General features: G+C 43.8%; 1 protein-coding gene across 2 annotated transcripts in view; it reads left to right on the forward strand.

Annotated features, from left to right (window-relative positions):
* The first annotated feature begins 2312 nt into the window (after positions 1-2312).
* Positions 2313-17142, forward strand: part of znf280d (zinc finger protein 280D) — a 30240-nt gene continuing 15410 nt past the window's right edge. Inside the window, exons 1-7 of one of the 2 annotated variants that reach the window (XM_079497718.1) lie at positions 2313-2470; positions 7312-7446; positions 7903-8129; positions 9682-9790; positions 11067-11303; positions 11729-11803; positions 14219-14316. In XM_079497718.1, coding sequence (XP_079353844.1) covers positions 7320-7446; positions 7903-8129; positions 9682-9790; positions 11067-11303; positions 11729-11803; positions 14219-14316 — 873 coding nt within the window. In that variant the 5' untranslated portion in view covers positions 2313-2470; positions 7312-7319. Of the gene's footprint in view, positions 2471-7311; positions 7447-7902; positions 8130-9681; positions 9791-10108; positions 10273-11066; positions 11304-11728; positions 11804-14218; positions 14317-17142 lie in introns of those variants that run through there. The other variant, XM_079497719.1, reaches the window with a different exon arrangement.

A 17142-nucleotide genomic window follows, 5' to 3' on the forward strand; every position in this document is an offset into this window, starting at 1 on the left:
CTTTTTTTGTTGTTTTTCTTCTTTGTAATTATTTGTTTGGTCCAAATTATTGTGTTTGTTGTCATGATTTGTCACAACTCGAGTTGGCTTTGTACGACGCTTATAAGGTCTTGAAATAAATACTTTTTGAAATGTCTATGGGAAAAATGCATTGGGAATTATTTCCTGGGCCTGGGCCTGGGCCTATGTCATGAAAGGGGGCAGTCCCGCCCCCTCGAGAGACCCGGAAAATATATCCCCGTTCATCTTCCTCATAGACTTTTCAGAAAGTATTTATTTAAAGACGTTTACGCCGCGGACAAAGCCAACTCTTGTTGTGACAAATCATGACAACAAACACAATTTTCCGGGCTGAACAAATAATTAGAAAGAAGAAGAAAACAGCAGGTTACAACACTTTTTTGTTGTTTTTGTTCTTTGTCATTATTTGTTTGGTCCAAAATATTGTGTTTGTTGTCATGATTTGTCAAGACAAGAGTTGGCTTTGACGCTTATAGGGTCTTTAAATAAATACGTTTTGAAAAATGCATTGAGAACTATTTCCTGGGCCTGGTGTCGTCATGAAAGGGGGCGGGACTGTGACGCTCTATAGTCCACAGAAAGACTGCTTCAATAACTCTTTTACTACGGAATTGGGAAACTAGCTCTGTTCCGGTAGAAAAAGCCAATTTCTTGCCTTAGTTTACAGACAAGATTGTCTATATGATATTTATTTTAAATGCCTATAAAAGCCATTCAAAATAAAAATAATAATAAAAACAAAATTCATGCCTATAAAAGTTCAGTGGTTCCCAAAGTGGGGAGTCCCATGAGGCAGTTCCAGGGGGTCCCCAGCTAAATGATAGTTTGGAATGGACCATTACGGGTCTGGGGTCCATTTGGTTCCATTTGTACAAATTGGGGGTCCCAGAGATAGAAATACCATTAAATAGGAGGTCCTTTACTAGCCTAGAAATGCATGTCAAACTTGGGTTCTTGAAATTAAACGGGTTGAGAATCACTGCTAGAGCTGTAACAAATCTTCTCTTATGGGGGTCCCTGGCATATCTCTTCAAATGGGGGTCCGCAGGCTAAATGAGTGTCAATTTGGGGGTCCTTGACGACATGGAAATGTTTGGGAACCACAGTGGCCTATAGTTTTTGAGTGGTGTAACCACTCCAAGGAACAGCAATGTCCGTGTTAACCTATGTGACATGTGTTAACCTATGTGTGTGACTATGAGTACCAGTAGGGGCAAAAGTGGCGCTGTTGTGCCAGAAACAGAGAGAGAGATAGTGCTGCACTGTTGCTTGCTAATGAGTAGCCTGGGCACCATTTCATTTCGGTATATGATCCGGGCGGGAGCGGATGATATCGTTACGTCATGTTGTAGTATTGTTTTGTAGTCGACAGGCAGGAACAACAAACCCGAACTTCCTTTTCCCTCAAACCATTTTTTCTCAATAAAAGCTGCAGACTACGAGAGCTTTTATTGTTATTCTTCCGGTTTCGTGTTTGTTGTTCCTGCCTGTCGACTAGACTATAAAACAATACTACAACATGACGTAACGATATCATCCGCTCCCGAACGGATATAGAGCGTCGCAGTCCCGCCTCCTACCCTGGACCAGGAAATGAAACCCAATGCATTATTCTCATAGACATTTCTTAAAGTATTTATTTAAAGACGGTTACGCCGCGGACAAAGCCAACTCGAGTCGTGACAACTCATGACAACACAAACAATATTTTGGACCAAACAAATAATTAGAAAGAAGAAAAAAACGGCAGGTTACAACACTTTTTTTGTTGTTTTTCTTCTTTGTAATTATTTGTTTGGTCCAAAATATTGTTTGTGTTGTCATGAGTTGTCACGACTCGAGTTGGCTTTGTCCGCGGCGTAACCGTCTTTAAATAAATACTTTAAGAAATGTCTATGAGAATAATGCATTGGGTTTCATTTCCTGGTCCAGGGTAGGAGGCGGGACTGCGACGCTCTATACCGAAATGAAACAGAGACCAGGCTTTCCTCCGAGGTGGTGGAAAGCCTGGTGAGGCGAGGTTAGCTAATGAGAGAGAGAGAGAGAGAGAGAGGGGGGGAGGGGAGGGGAGTTGCACCACTCAGTTCACACGGGTGTGATTTTATTCACTGGGCTATCCTCAGATCTGGTCTAAAGCCCGCCTACTGTATAAAAACGAATGGGATTAATTTTTCCTCACTGTGATTGGTTCCGCGAGAAAGCGTCTACTTCCGCCTCCTCCCCTAACTCCTCCCCGCCCGCCGGGTCTGGAGTTTTTTTCTTTTTTCCCCTTCCTACTAGGATACTTCTCTTGGCCAACCGAGAGTCTAGCCTCAGCCTGGTGGGTCAAAAAAAATACACCACAATCCTTGAATCCTATGCGTTTGTCTTTTGGCGGCGGCTAAAGGAACGTTATTCGCTCGGCATTGAGTCGTACCTCGCGCCGCCGGGTCGCCGGGCTATGATCGAGGTAAGCTGAACGTTATCAGGTTTAGAAATTAGAACGCCATTCCTTTGTCTGGAGGATGGAGAGAGAGATACGGACTAGAGACACAATAAGACGCATTCTACCCTACCCACCCAGCAGCCACCATTGCCCCACATAATGCTAGTAGACATAGCTTCGAAAGGTGTTGCTAATGCTAACGTTAGCCTATAATTATTAGGACTATGCTTGTTCCTTTTGGCGTTTGCTTATGTTTACAAAAGTGTGAGGATGTCGACAGAAATTAGCTTTTTTTTGGTGCACAAACGTGTGAATTCGGCTGTATTTAATGCAGCGTTATGAGGAAACGTTCTATATTAAGCATGGACGCTAGCATTGCCGTGGCACTGCGCTAGCTAACGGCTAACCTTAGCCTTGAATTATATAGTGCTGCTCGTCCGGAAATAGCCGATCTACAAGCTCACACCGCGTCGCATCGCGACGCGTTGTGAGCTTGGAGATCGGCTGTTTTTGGCGCGCCACACCACACGCACCCCTACTAGAGTCTGAAGGCTAGTATGGACCAGAGGCTAACGCACCCCTTTAGCTGTAATACAATGTGTGATCATTCCATCGTACACCGCCCCAGATGTTATGTTATGCAACCTTTATGGCTTATTGTGTGTATCTATGAACATTAGAATGGAATGTTCTGATTGATTGAAATAGTTATTAACAGTTTGCAGAATTACAGTACATTTCAAGCACAACTCAATACAAAGAATGTTAACTGAGTGGACGACCCAATAAAGCATTACACTTGTTTACAAGAGGGTCCACCTTATTCAATTCATCAAAACATTTAGAGACGTACAAATAGACACTTCTTTATAGCCAAAGAACAGAACATGAATATATCATAAAAACGATGAACTCTGAAAACGGAGGACCCCTCATGTAAACAAGTCTGCTTTTTCTGGGTTTTGTTTTATGATCCTCGTTGCATCATTTTGTATTGACCTGTGCTTTAGTTTGTACCCGCACTCTGACTCCTACAAACTGTGAATACAATGTTCAATCAATCAACTCGACTTTTTTTTGATTGAAAAATGTATTAACAGTTTGCAGAATAATTACAGTACATTTCAAGCACAAACTCAATACAAAGGCTGTTAACTGTGAGTGGACGACCCAATTAAGCATTACACTTGTTTACAACAGGGTCCACATGTTCAATTCATCAAAACATTTAGAGATGTACAAATAGACACTTCTATATAGACAAAGAACAGAACAGGAATTCATCATAGACGACTTTCCTTCACATAGAAATAATACTAATAATGACACGAAAGCGAAACCACAACAAACTGAATACAATGTTCAACCAATCAACTCGTGTTGTTGACTTCTTTCACATAGACATATAATAATAATAATAATAATAATGACACGAAAGCGAAACCACACAAAGAGAAATCTCTTCTGATGAATTGAAAAGGGTGGACCCTGTTGTAAACAAGTGTAATGCTTTATTGGTGTTGTCCCACAGTTAACAGTTTTTTGTATGGAGTTGTGCTTGAAATGTACTGCAATTCTGCAAACTGTTAATAAATACTTCAATCAATCATGTCAAGTTGATTGCCCCTCAGTCAACATGATATGACCACCACGTGATCCATGTGATCATAACAGTTTGGGAAGGATGTGTTTGCAAACATGATTATCTTTTCATATTCTACAAACCATGCACTGAAATCTGTTATGCAATCAATCAGTGTAAAACAGGCCTTTAAACATTATGTGACATTCTACCAGAAATGTATGTATACATTATATGATTCTGTCGTGGAACTGTTAAGGTTAATATAACTTTTATAATAAAAAAAAATGTCTAAAACGGACTAGATCATCGATTTTCTGTGCATTCTTCTGTAAAGGAATATGCAATTCATTAGGTGCTCGGATCTTTTTTTCTTTACTTAAAAAGACACTATGCATTATCCCCCTGCCAGTCACTGCCGCTAGAAGGCGCTATTCCCCTGGTTGAATGTTTGTGGGGTTGTTGAAATCAGCGGGAAAAGGACGTTCTGTTTGATTGTTCCTGCCTGTCGACTACAAAACAATACTACAACATGATGTAACGATATCATCCGCTCCCGACTAGGGTTGGGATTCGGAACCGGGTCCATTTCAGACCCGGTTCCGACATTGCGGATCCGGAGCCGGTTCCATCGTTTTTTATTAACGGTTCCCCAAACGGATCTCATCAGTCGTCATTTAGCTCCGCTGTGTCTGTGCATGCATGCAAGCAGAGCCAAGTTACTGGGGTGACGTCACCCAACCTACATGAGTGAGTTAGTGGGGTCGGGGAGGATACGCCCACTATTCTGTGCATTCAGCGACCGCCGCGGAGCGACTGGGACAGTATGTCGAAGAGATCTCCAAAGTGTGGTTAACAGAGAGGGAAATGACTCTGAGGCTGAGCACGCAAGTGCAATAAATGCGATTCTATAGTTCCCTGGCTGCAAAGATTGTTGCAACTTGTACCAGTTGCAGTTTTGCACCACGTCCACATTGAGGAAACATCTCAAAATCAATATGCCTACACGAGTCCACAACTCACGAGAATAATCTAGGCACATCGCGTGTGTGAGCCATGCGGAAAGCCGTGCCCGCTCTCCCCGCAACTCCACCACAGCTAGCCGGCGGGGGACGAGGATGATGCAAGGCTCGTTCACTTTCCCCAGGCTAGTAACGTAATAGAAAATAAAAACTACTGTCGTCTACAGAGCTTTTCATTAGGCCGCGGCGTATTGTACAACTGTTGTTAATGGTGTTAATTTAGAACGCCAATGACTCGACGTCTTTCTGTCTGATATTTTATGAATCACGTTAACTATAGTATAGAGCCAAATCAATTTGTCTGCACTTATAAGCAACTCAACTGCTTTTGATTTGGTTCTAAATTAATCGCGTGGCTGTTGAGAGCCCAGCGTTTAGGTGCATACCTCCATAGATTGATTACTTTATGAACAGTTTGCAGAAAAAAGCACAGGAACGTAGCCTACAGTTCAATACAAGGTCTGCTAAAACGATTTTATAATCCAAGAAAGCACTATGGCTTGTTTCCATTAGGGTAAGGGGTCCTTCATATTAAATTAATCTGAACATTAAAGACAACATTTGTCACCACAACAATATCATTATTGCAATGTGTACTGTAGGCTATATTTAATATACAGTACAAATTGCAATATACAGTACAAATTGCAACAATGATATTGTTGTGGTGTCTAGCTGGTGGTGGTGGTGGTGAAGTTTAAATAATAGTGCCACACTGCCACCTCATAATTGTAAAGTGTATTTTCAATAATTGAATTAATGAATGTGTGTTTATTATGTACTTGGTTAGGTTAGTTATAATATCAGCATAATCTATGTCAGAAAAAAAGGGGAAAAAATAATATTAGGATCCGTTAAGGGAACCGTTAGGAACCGGAACCGTTAAGAGGGATCCGGGAAGGATCCGGAACCATTAAAATCCTAACGAATCCCAACCCTACTCCCGACCGGATCATATACCCGAAATGAAATGGGAAATTCATAAGAACTGTGTTATAAAAATAGACAGAGCCTGACACTGCAATTTCCTCAGCTGTGTGGCTGTTTGTTGAATAGCAGGAAGACTGAATAATAATACCTAAACATAATTTTACAGACCGGTATATCGCACCGTATTTTAACCCATTCTGAACGGGAACCCCTTTGTGTTTTAAGCATTATGTTATACTTTAGCTATTGAAAAATAGAAGATCTAGTGCCGCGCGACAAGCTTGTAGATCTCTTATTTTTTTTAAAAATCGTGAAAATGTCTCGCAAATCTTTGAATATATATTCTTTCAGAGCGAACTCAAATCTTTGCTTCTGGGGGGTGCCTGGAACGCCATATTTTCAGATGGGGTCGGCGGCCAATTACATATACATTTTGGGGTGCTTGACATGAAAATGTTTGAGAACGACTGATATAGAAACATGGGATTTTCAGAAAACTGTCATGATTTAGAAGACATTTTGTAGAATCGAGCTCAGGTCTAAATGGGTTAACAAATCACAGATTGTGTACCTGGCCTGATGAAAGTTTTCCGTTGGGATATATATTTTTGCTTTAACCCATTTTGGGCAGGAACCCCTTTTGGTGTTTCAAGCATTATGTTATACTTTAGATCTACAAGCTTTAGATCTACAAGCTCATAGCTAAGAGCTTGTAGGTCTGCTATTTTTGAAAAATCGTGAAAATGTGGCGCAAATCTTTCAATATATATTCTTTCAGAGTTCAAAGTTTTTAACTCAAATCTTTGCTTCTGTGTGGGTTCCTGGGTCAGCGGCCAAATACAGATAATTCTGGCTGTCCTTGACATGAAAATGTTTGAGAACCACTAACATAGAAACATGGGTTTTTCGGAAAACTGTCAGTATTTAGAAGGCATTTGTAGAATCGTCCTCAGGTCTAAATGGGTTAATCCATGCACTTTGAGTGTTTGCGTGTGCGGGTGTGATAACGTGGTTTTGTGTGTGGCAGTCTTGCTATGGTTCCAGCACTGAGCAGTGTGCAGGAACCAATATGACTCCACACAGAGTGATTTGTGGTTCCTGCCGACAGGGCCTTTAAAGGCTTTGGGTTCCCTGTGCGATGGTGCCATACATGATGTTACAATTACACTCATCTTTATTGCTGCTATGATGCGGTATAAAGAGATAAATGCAATGTATATAGAGCAGGGGTCTTCAACAGGGGCTCCGGGACCCCTAGGGGGTCCTCAGAGTTACTACAGCCAAATATTTGTGTGATAGGTGGATCATGTATGTTTGTCATGCTTTTCCAGGTTTCATCATGTCTGAACTGTTTATGGAATGTGAGGAGGAGGAGCTGGAGCCATGGCAGCAACAACAACAAATCCCAGAAGTCACCTTGGTGGATGATGATGATGATGATGAGCCCATCTTCATCGGAGAACTCAGTATGTCACCGTACAGTTGCCCAGGATGTTTTATTACACACAAACGTACAACAATGCAAGTTATGACATTTAGTGAAATGAATGATTGCAATTGCCATGCAAGACTTCCACAATGTGTTTGTCTACAAAATGTTATGTTGGGCTGGGCGATATGGACAAAACCAAATATATCTATCTCTTATTTATATAATGTGATTTTTTATTAATGTGCAAAACTAGCTAAAATAGCCAAGCTTACATGCGTTGCAGCATGCTAGTGAGCTTGTAAATGTGCTATTCACGAACGTCTACAAAAACAATAATAATCATGCAAGTCTTTATGGGGCTTTAACTGATTAAAACCAGGAAAAGACTAATACCATCATGATATTCAAAATCCCAGATGATATCTAGTTCTCATATCAGTATTATTGCCCAGCCCTAACAGCAATATTGTTTGAACATTTGTGTTTTCAGCCAATAACCAAAGGAATAATAAGACTGCACCTGTTAAAGGAAAGCTGGCAGGAAAACCAGGGTTGGCGCCCATTGCTCCTGTCCGGGGTCGCCCCGCTAGGGGTTCAGTAAAGAGGACTCCACCTGACCCTGTGTATATGCCTGGCAAAGGAGTGAAGAGTGCACCCGTTAGTACCCCAGCTATGACAGCAATAACTCGACCGCAACCTGTTATGGTCAATAACCAGGTATGTTGTTGCTTTTGTAATGACTTCCAACTCAATTGGCACATATCCGATGAGCACAAAATGTTTACTGTTGTCTAATAGGCCTATCTCACAGCCCCCTTTCCACGCCCCCTTCCGGTAGCTAGTGGTGTCATTTAACATTAGGCATTTACACTTTTTTTCTCTGGAGAATCTAAGTACATTTCCTAATGTTAAAATGTCAAAGACCGATAATAATATGAAGACAACACAATGGTATAACAACTCAAATAAGTAGAATAAACCTTACCTTTACAAAACGGTAGTTTGTGGCTTGTGAAAATACCTCTTTTAACATAGAAGTATGGACCGCAGAAAAAACAACATCATTAGCTCCAAAAGGGGGCGGGGAAATGCTGTGAGATAGGCCTATTGCTAGTCGTGTATTGTCAGTTCCCCCATCATTTATTTGAGTGGAGATGTTCAGAGAACTGAGTGGGGTGGGCTCTGTTTTACATGCACACTAATATGCCCATCTTACATTGATGATGATATTGTGAATGTTCAAATGGTCATGGATGCCTTTTCTCTAATAGCCAAAATTGAGCTCAAGTCTTGATGTTATCAAAACCATATTTAGACCCAATCGTATAATCGATCAAAATGCACAGTCTTTCTTGAAACTAATTGGCAAAATCACTGCCGTTGGAAAGAGCTGAAACAAATATACTACAATGCCAAAAGCATGCGCTTTGAATTGGAATTACCTAGGATGACGCTTTGACCATGGCTTCGTGAGATCCTCTCTTGCACATAAATTTTTAAAGTTAAGTTACTCACTGTCGATGCGTCCATGCATCTTTGTTAGCCTTGGATCACTATCATAGATGTATTTTATCGAGTCCGACTTTTACTTTCAAGTTTCATAGATATGCAAATGTCATAATCGATCAAATTCATCTATGATAGTCTTGATCCATCTTTGTGAACGTCTGCAAATCATCTTAGAAAAGCCATAACCCACTGTAGCAGCTACAGTATGTTATGCCTACGGTGTAGCTGTAAGAACAAAACAAATTCCACTGAGCCAACAGACATGGTGCACGGTGTAGCCTAGTCCTACTACGTTACTGAAACCTTTGTGACTCATAGAAAGCTGTTACCCTAGGAGGCCGTTTCACAGGAGAGACACAGCAGAGCATGATAACTCAGCCCAATTCATACTCCGTTGCGCGACGGTGTCGCACACCTATACTGCACAAGCTCACATATCAAAACATAGATTATAATTTTCATAAAAATGAAGCGGTCTCGACCCAAAGCAAGCCGTAGTGTGCTGCCACAGTTAAATGCATATAGGCGGGGGAAACACTGATAACCACTTGACTGGTGTTGTTGAGGCCACTTTGACGAATACTGTAGAAAATAGACCCTGGCTTTGGTGATACAGAGATGTTGTATGAAATGTAAATGCATTGTTTGTATATCATTGGATGAAGACTAATTTAGCAGGGCTCAATCTCAGGGAAACTTTGAAAGTTGTCGGAAGAATCCTACATTAAAAATCTCATCCAGATTTCTTTCTGTTTCTTAGGGCTTTATCGTGACCCCTTCCGATTTGTCAAGTATGTCGACCAATAGAGAGCTGATCACCGCCCTTGGCAAACAATACCCCCCTGGGACAACATTCACAATTTTTCCAGGTAAAAAAAGGGGGAAAAAAATGGAAATGTATGTATCCATTGGTGAAACTTTGATTGCAGTATATTAAACAGTTGTTTACTGTCTGTGGTATAGTTTAATTTCATTACTGGTTAACCACATTAAAGCTAGGGTCCATATTCCGGGGCATATCCGGGCAAGCCTTGTAAGCTTGTAGATCAGCTATTATAGTTGTGTAGAAAAGGCTCTGGCAGTGGAAAAGTACTGAGCCAATTGCTCCCCATGGCAACCCCAGCCTAGGCTTGATTAGGGGAATTCCATACACCTGCTAAAGCCCCCACACCTGTATCTTGATTAGAGCAGTCTCCAAACTCCCCACTCAGTCACTCTCCAGCCACTCACTCACTCACTCACACAGACAGTCATTCCAAGCAGAGACTCTCCACTTCACCAGGACTTTTCCTCCTTTCCACCGTTCAAGATCACTACAGTCCTTCCAATGTGTGTGCGTAAATGCACATATGTAAGTTTCCTTGTACTTTGAGTTAGATGTTTACAGACAGGTGAATTTATACTTTAGTTGTATTAGGAGGAATGTTTGTGAGCCATGTTAATTCCTAGCCTCCATTAGTCGTGTGCATTATTAGCCAATGCTCTGTGCATTTAATGTCAGTTGGTAGTTCTTTAAGCCAAACTGTGATTTATGTTTATGATGATTGCATATTGATGTTGAATGTTATTCCTGTCTCTACTTGTAAACTGTATATTGATATTATTATTATTATCTTCTGTTTTAGACCACACACACATCCAATGTTATGCCCATGTACCTTGTGTTACCAGTAAAGCATGCTGTGATTTCAAGTCCTGTGTCCGTGTTCTGATCGACACCCCATACTGGTGAAAGTATCCAAACCACCCACCGTACTCCACTACAAGTTGAATCTTTTTTGTGTGTGTATATATGGTTTAACCCATTTTGGGCGGGAACCCCTTTTGGTGTTTTAAGCATTATGTTATGAAGAATTGCAGATCTACAAGCTCAGCGCGGCACCGAGTTCTGCGCTATGAACTTGTAGGTCTGCTATTTTTGAAAAATCGTGAAAATGTGGCGCAAATCTTTGAATATATATATATATATATATATATATATATATATATATATATATATATATATATATATTCTTTCAGAGTTCGGTGGCCAAATACAGATAATTCTGGGGGTCCTTGACATGAAAAAGGTTGAGCACCACTGACAGAAACATAGGTTTTTCAGAAAACTTAGGATTTAGAAGACATTTTGCACTTGTCTTTCAGCGAGCCAACCGCAACTTCTGCAGCCCATGAGTCAGGCCAGTGTGTTACCTGGAGTTGTCCACAGGCCTCAGGTGCAACAAATCAACAACAACATAGTGACCTTGTCCAACGTTCAGAGCCCTGCCGCGTATTCAACGGCATCTCAACTGGCCAAACCCAATCAGCCCACCATGATGCAGCCTGTGCAGACCTTCTCTGCAGTGTCTGCACCCATTAAGATGGAGACCAACAGAATTGGTATGACTTGGTATGCTTAGATAAGATTTGTTGAATGAATAATTGGGTCGCACACACCAAGACATCAGTTCAAAATATTTATTTCATTTTTGAACAGGGACAAACGTTTCGGCTATCCAGCCTTCATCAGTGTGGAAACACTGCTGACTCCATTAGTACAAACGTTTTGGTTATCCAGCCCATCAGTGTGGAAACACTGATGGGCTGGATAGCCGAAACGTGTGTCCCTGTTCAAAAATGAAATAAATATTTTGAACTACAGTCTTGGTGTGTGCGACCCATACCGTTATTTATTTGATATGTTTTGAACGGGTAACGCACCTAAAGTCAGAGCGCGGTGGTCACATGAAGAGTAATTTATTGAATAATTTAAATGTACCTGGTCAAACTGCTAAAAAATGTATACATGGATTTTATTTTCACAGATCAAACGGCAGCCAAACGGAAATTTGTGACGCAGCAAAGCGAAAGCCTAGTAAAAAGGACAAAAGTGGATTCGGGTACGTTACATTTAACATAAATTATGATAGTATACAGTTTCACAATGAACCAATGAATCAGCTGTTTAACTAAATGCACAACAGGCGTGTAGTAATGTTCATGCCTCTTAAGAAATACCTTTTTTTTTGTTGCATCATTTCAATTGGAGATGCATGAGGGAACAGGTCTATAATGTTACATTGCTTCGCATCGCCACACGTTCATTTGTAGATGATCTTTTAGGCCATTTATGCATCAGCTCCAGTCTGGTTGTGCGCCACCATGTCGCCAGGCGGTGCGCACCGAAAGTAGCAAAACCAAATGCAGTGATGTAAATAGGTTTTCAATGTAATGGGTCCCGGGATGCACAGGTGGTCATTCAAATGAGTCCCAAAAAATTCTTATGAGTCCCCAAAAAAATCACACCTGTGTGAAGTGAGTGGTGCAACTCCGTGAGGGGGTTCGTGGGGGGGGGGGGGGAGTTCCAGACCCCCAGGAATGCGCCCAGGGGGCCGGGCCGGTTCCGGCGTGCCGTGCCGCGTCCGAAACGGTTGAGAAATGACAGTTACCGTGTGGCAGTCTCTCTACAGTAGTCTACTGTACCCTCTAGTACTGTACTGTCACTGTAATGTATTGGCACCCCCCGAAAGCATCATATATACAGTTAATACGTGCGTGTGTGCGTTAGATTGCGCACAGATGGTGAAAAACAACCATGCTATTTTTGTGCTCATACCCAGACACACACATAGCTCCGTAAGGGAGTGGTTGCACCACTCAAAAATAATAATAAAACATTTTTTATAAAAAAAAATATATATAAAAATATCAAATAGGCCTATACAGTATATATTTTTATGTAGGCTAGTAGTATTAGCAAGCACAACTCAGTAAGAAATACTAATAGTGGGCAACAGTGGATTTAACGTAGCTTAATATACCAACCAAAAGTTGCAGTTGCAATTATTGTACTTAGCCAAAATGCAAATAGGTTTGCCATTGTGGATGTAAAATAATTTATTTGGAAAAGTGGAACTTAGAAGTCACTTGAGTCCCTGTCTACAGGGAAGAATGGCAGCTGCAAAAAAGACAGATTCACAAGCTCTCAACGCGCGGCGCGTTGAGAACCTGCAGATGCGCCTGTCTCTGCAGCGCCGTTTACAACGTGTTGAGAGCTTGTAGATCAACGTGAACGAACCCTGACACCAGCGCTGCAAAAACAAACGCGTTGAGAACCCGCAGATGCGCCCATCTCTGTAGCGCCGTTTGCAGCGCGTTGAGAGCTTGTAGATGTGTCTGTTTTTGCAGCGCTGGTGTCAGGATTCGTTCACGTTACAGGCGGACATGAAGTGAAGTTCAATCAGTGCGTTGAATCAGCAGCAACAAGCTAATAGCCAACACCACCACCACCACCAGTCTGTTAGCATAGCTTGTTGCTAACGATTTGTCACTCCGTCTTTTTCTTTTCTCTCTTTTATTATTTTTCCCCCCGACTTCACGGGTCGCGCATTGGGTTGTGATGAGACCCGATGTTGCAGCCTGTGTGTGACCGAAAGAGTGCTAGACTTCCACGTAGAACAGTGTGTCTGTGTGTGACCGAAAGAGTGCTAGACTTCCACGTAGAACAGTGTGTGACCGAGAGAGTGCCATAGTCTTCAGTGCAGCCAGGATAAAGTTGCGTCCACAGGATGCAGAGCCTGTTGGTTTATTGCGTCCCATAACTATAAAGTGCGTTTTGGGACGCAAAACGCACCCTATTTACATCACTGCAAATGGAGCGGACCCTTACAGATCTGTAACGCTGAGACCCCCTTTCCACCGGTTGGTTCCCAATGGGAACCGGTTCAGTACTTTTTGGTTCTTAGTCCATGAGCCAGAGCTCCAAAATTGGTGGGAAAAACTAGACCTATATTAAATTGTGTATAGGATCAATACAAGTAAATTAATACATGATAACCCTTCCACAGTAGTAGCTTTTTCATATTTTCAATTATTTTGCATATTTTCCTACATAATGCCTCATTTGCATATTTTTTTATTTGTAATACAATAAATCATTGTCTTCGTGTAAGTACTCAATTGGGGAAGTTTCATTGTGATAACAATCTAATATACGTATGGTTTTGCCCACTCAATTCATAATTAATGTTCCAATTTTGGAGCTCTGGCTCATGGACTAAGAACCACAAAGAACTGAACCTGTTCCCATTGGGAACCAACCGGTGGAAAAGGGGCCTGAGTGTACTAATGGACCTGTAGTGTCATTTGTACATTCTCAAGAGTCATGGGGGTCTGTGGCCTAATGTATTCTATAAGACAACTAGTGGTCCCATGTAACAGTTTGAGAACCACTGATGTAGGAGACGTCATTGTTGTAATCTTTGCAGTGTTGTGGTTGCATGTTGATGGTGACACCGCCTATTGACTTTCCGTAGCGGCGATCAGTGTGGTCGACCTAGTGGAGGGTGGTGGAAGCTGCCCGAGATGCAACATGGAGTTCCATCAACGGGACCAATTGAAATATCACATGAAGGTGAGTGAAAACCTTTTAGGAAACCTTACGTTTGTCTTCCTAGAGGTTTTCGTATTTCAGTATGCTTTTTACAGCGTTGCTCCTATTACAGTAGGAGGCGGAAGGAGCAGCCCCTCTTTTTGGCAACCTTTTTTTCCTGTAAAATATTGATGAATTAAAATAATGTGGATAATAAAAGTGGTTGCTGTGCCAGAGATGCGCATTCCTGCATATAAAAGGCAATATTGGCCTTGTATGATACCAATCATTTTAAAAACAGAATGACCAATAATCTGTGTGTGCTGGTCTCTAGTGTATTGGCAAGCATTGTGAATTAAAAGGGATACAAACAGAAATGTCAATACTAGCAGCTATAGTTTTTTAAAGTGTACTGTATCCCCAGAATCTAAATAATTTGTTACCGTGTTGTTGTAATATTGCAGGTGAGGGCCCGCTATTATTATGGTGCTGATAACCTCAGACCCCAAACCTAAATGATAGCAGTTTGAGTGAGAAAATGATGCCGTACCAATACATCGGCACGGGAAGTGAAATATATATTTTCCCGTCGATACACTGTTATTCACTATTTATTTGCATTCTATGTGTGGTGATTTATTTTTTTAAGTGGTGCAACCACTTAACATTACGGAGCTTTGTGTGTCTGGCTGCCCGGGTCTGTCCCTGGCTGCCCAGGTCTGTCCCTGGCTGCCTGGGTCTGTCTCTGGCTGCCTGGGTCTGTCTCTGGCTGGCTGGGTCTGTCCCTGGCTGCCCGGGTCTGTCTCTGGCTGGCTGGGTCTGTCTCTGGCTGGCTGGGTCTGTCTCTGGCTGGCTGGGTCTGTCCCTGGCTGGCTGGGTCTGTCCCTGGCTGGCTGGGTCTGTCCCTGGCTGGCTGGGTCTGTCCCTGGCTGCCTGGGTCTGTCCCTGGCTGCCTGGGTCTGTCCCTGGCTGGCTGGGTCTGTCCCTGGCTGGCTGGCTGGGTCTGTCCCTGGCTGGCTGGCTGGGTCTGTCCCTGGCTGGCTGGCTGGGTCTGTCCCTGGCTGGCTGGCTGGGTCTGTCCCTGGCTGGCTGGCTGGGTCTGTCCCTGGCTGGCTGGCTGGGTCTGTCCCTGGCTGGCTGGCTGGGTCTGTCCCTGGCTGGCTGGGTCTGTCCCTGGCTGGCTGGCTGGGTCTGTCCCTGGCTGCCTGGGTCTGTCCCTGGCTGGCTGGGTCTGTCCCTGGCTGGCTGGGTCTGTCCCTGGCTGGCTGGCTGGGTCTGTCCCTGGCTGGCTGGGTCTGTCCCTGGCTGCCTGGGTCTGTCCCTGGCTGCCTGGGTCTGTCCCTGGCTGGCTGGGTCTGTCCCTGGCTGGCTGGCTGGGTCTGTCCCTGGCTGCCTGGGTCTGGGTCTGTCCCTGGCTGCCTGGGTCTGTCCCTGGCTGGCTGGGTCTGTCCCTGGCTGGCTGGCTGGGTCTGTCCCTGGCTGCCTGGCTGGGTCTGTCCCTGGCTGGCTGGCTGGGTCTGTCCCTGGCTGCCTGCCTGGGTCTGTCCCTGGCTGGCTGGCTGGGTCTGTCCCTGGCTGCCTGCCTGGGTCTGTCCCTGGCTGGCTGGCTGGGTCTGTCCCTGGCTGCCTGCCTGGGTCTGTCCCTGGCTGCCTGGGTCTGTCCCTGGCTGCCTGGGTCTGTCCCTGGCTGGCTGGCTGGCTGGGTCTGTCCCTGGCTGGCTGCCTGGGTCTGTCCCTGGCTGGCTGCCTGGGTCTGTCCCTGGCTGCCTGGGTCTGTCCCTGGCTGGGTCTGTCTCTGGCTGGCTGCCTGGGTCTGTCCCTGGCTAGTGGCTGCCTGGGTCTGTCCCTGGCTGGCTGGCTGGGTCTGTACTCTGTCCCTGGCTGGCTGGGTCTGTCCCTGGCTGGCTGGGTCTGTCCCTGGCTGGCTGGGTCTGTCCCTGGTTGCCTGGGTCTGTCCCTGGTTGCCTGGGTCTGTCCCTGGCTGGCTGGGTCTGTCCCTGGCTGGCTGGGTCTGTCCCTGGTTGCCTGGGTCTGTCCCTGGCTGCCTGGGTCTGTCCCTGGCTGCCTGGGTCTGTCCCTGGCTGGGTCCCTGGCTGACTGGGTCTGAGCACGTAAATAGCGTTTTGGTTGGTTTTCACAACCAAGTGTAACTGTTTCACAGCCTAATGGCACCTACACACTGTAGTAGTTTTAAAGTTGTCGGCGAGTCATCAGATCGTTATGTATTTCACACTGCAGGAGTCTTTTTTTTTTTTAAATCGGCTGTCATTATATCTTTGTTGCTTTCACACTAAACGATTGATCGCCGACCAGGGATCACACACTGCAAGAGTTCACCAAGATGCGATCCAGACCCGATACATATAGGCAGTGGCTACATAATTTTGTTTTTTATTCCAATTAATTTTGACATGCACGTGCAAGATGCCGTGATACAAGCGTGAGACCTACACAGGGTGCATCTCTCTCGCTCTCGCTCTCGCTCTCGCTCTCTCTGCGTGCCACACACAGGAATAGCCATGCAGGCTACACACAGGGCGACATGTTTGTGATAGCGCTATAGCGAGACAGGACGTTATAATCTTGAGTTTCATTAAATATTAAATAACTCTCTCTCCACACACACACACAGCGCACAAGGTTTGCTCTGCACTGTTGATTCCGATACGGTGTTATCAACATTATTCAAGTGAAATGAGTAACGGCAATATTGGGCTAATATAGGCTACCAATATGTACGACACAGGGATTTACCGACGGAATGAAGGTTATATATATATATATATATATATATATAGGTATATATATCTAATCTGGTCATCTATACAGTCGACAGACAGACAGATAGACAGCAGTGCTGTGAGCAGT

This window comes from Electrona antarctica (assembly GCF_951216825.1).
Source record: "Electrona antarctica genome assembly, chromosome: 3".
Classification (NCBI taxonomy): domain Eukaryota; kingdom Metazoa; phylum Chordata; class Actinopteri; order Myctophiformes; family Myctophidae; genus Electrona; species Electrona antarctica.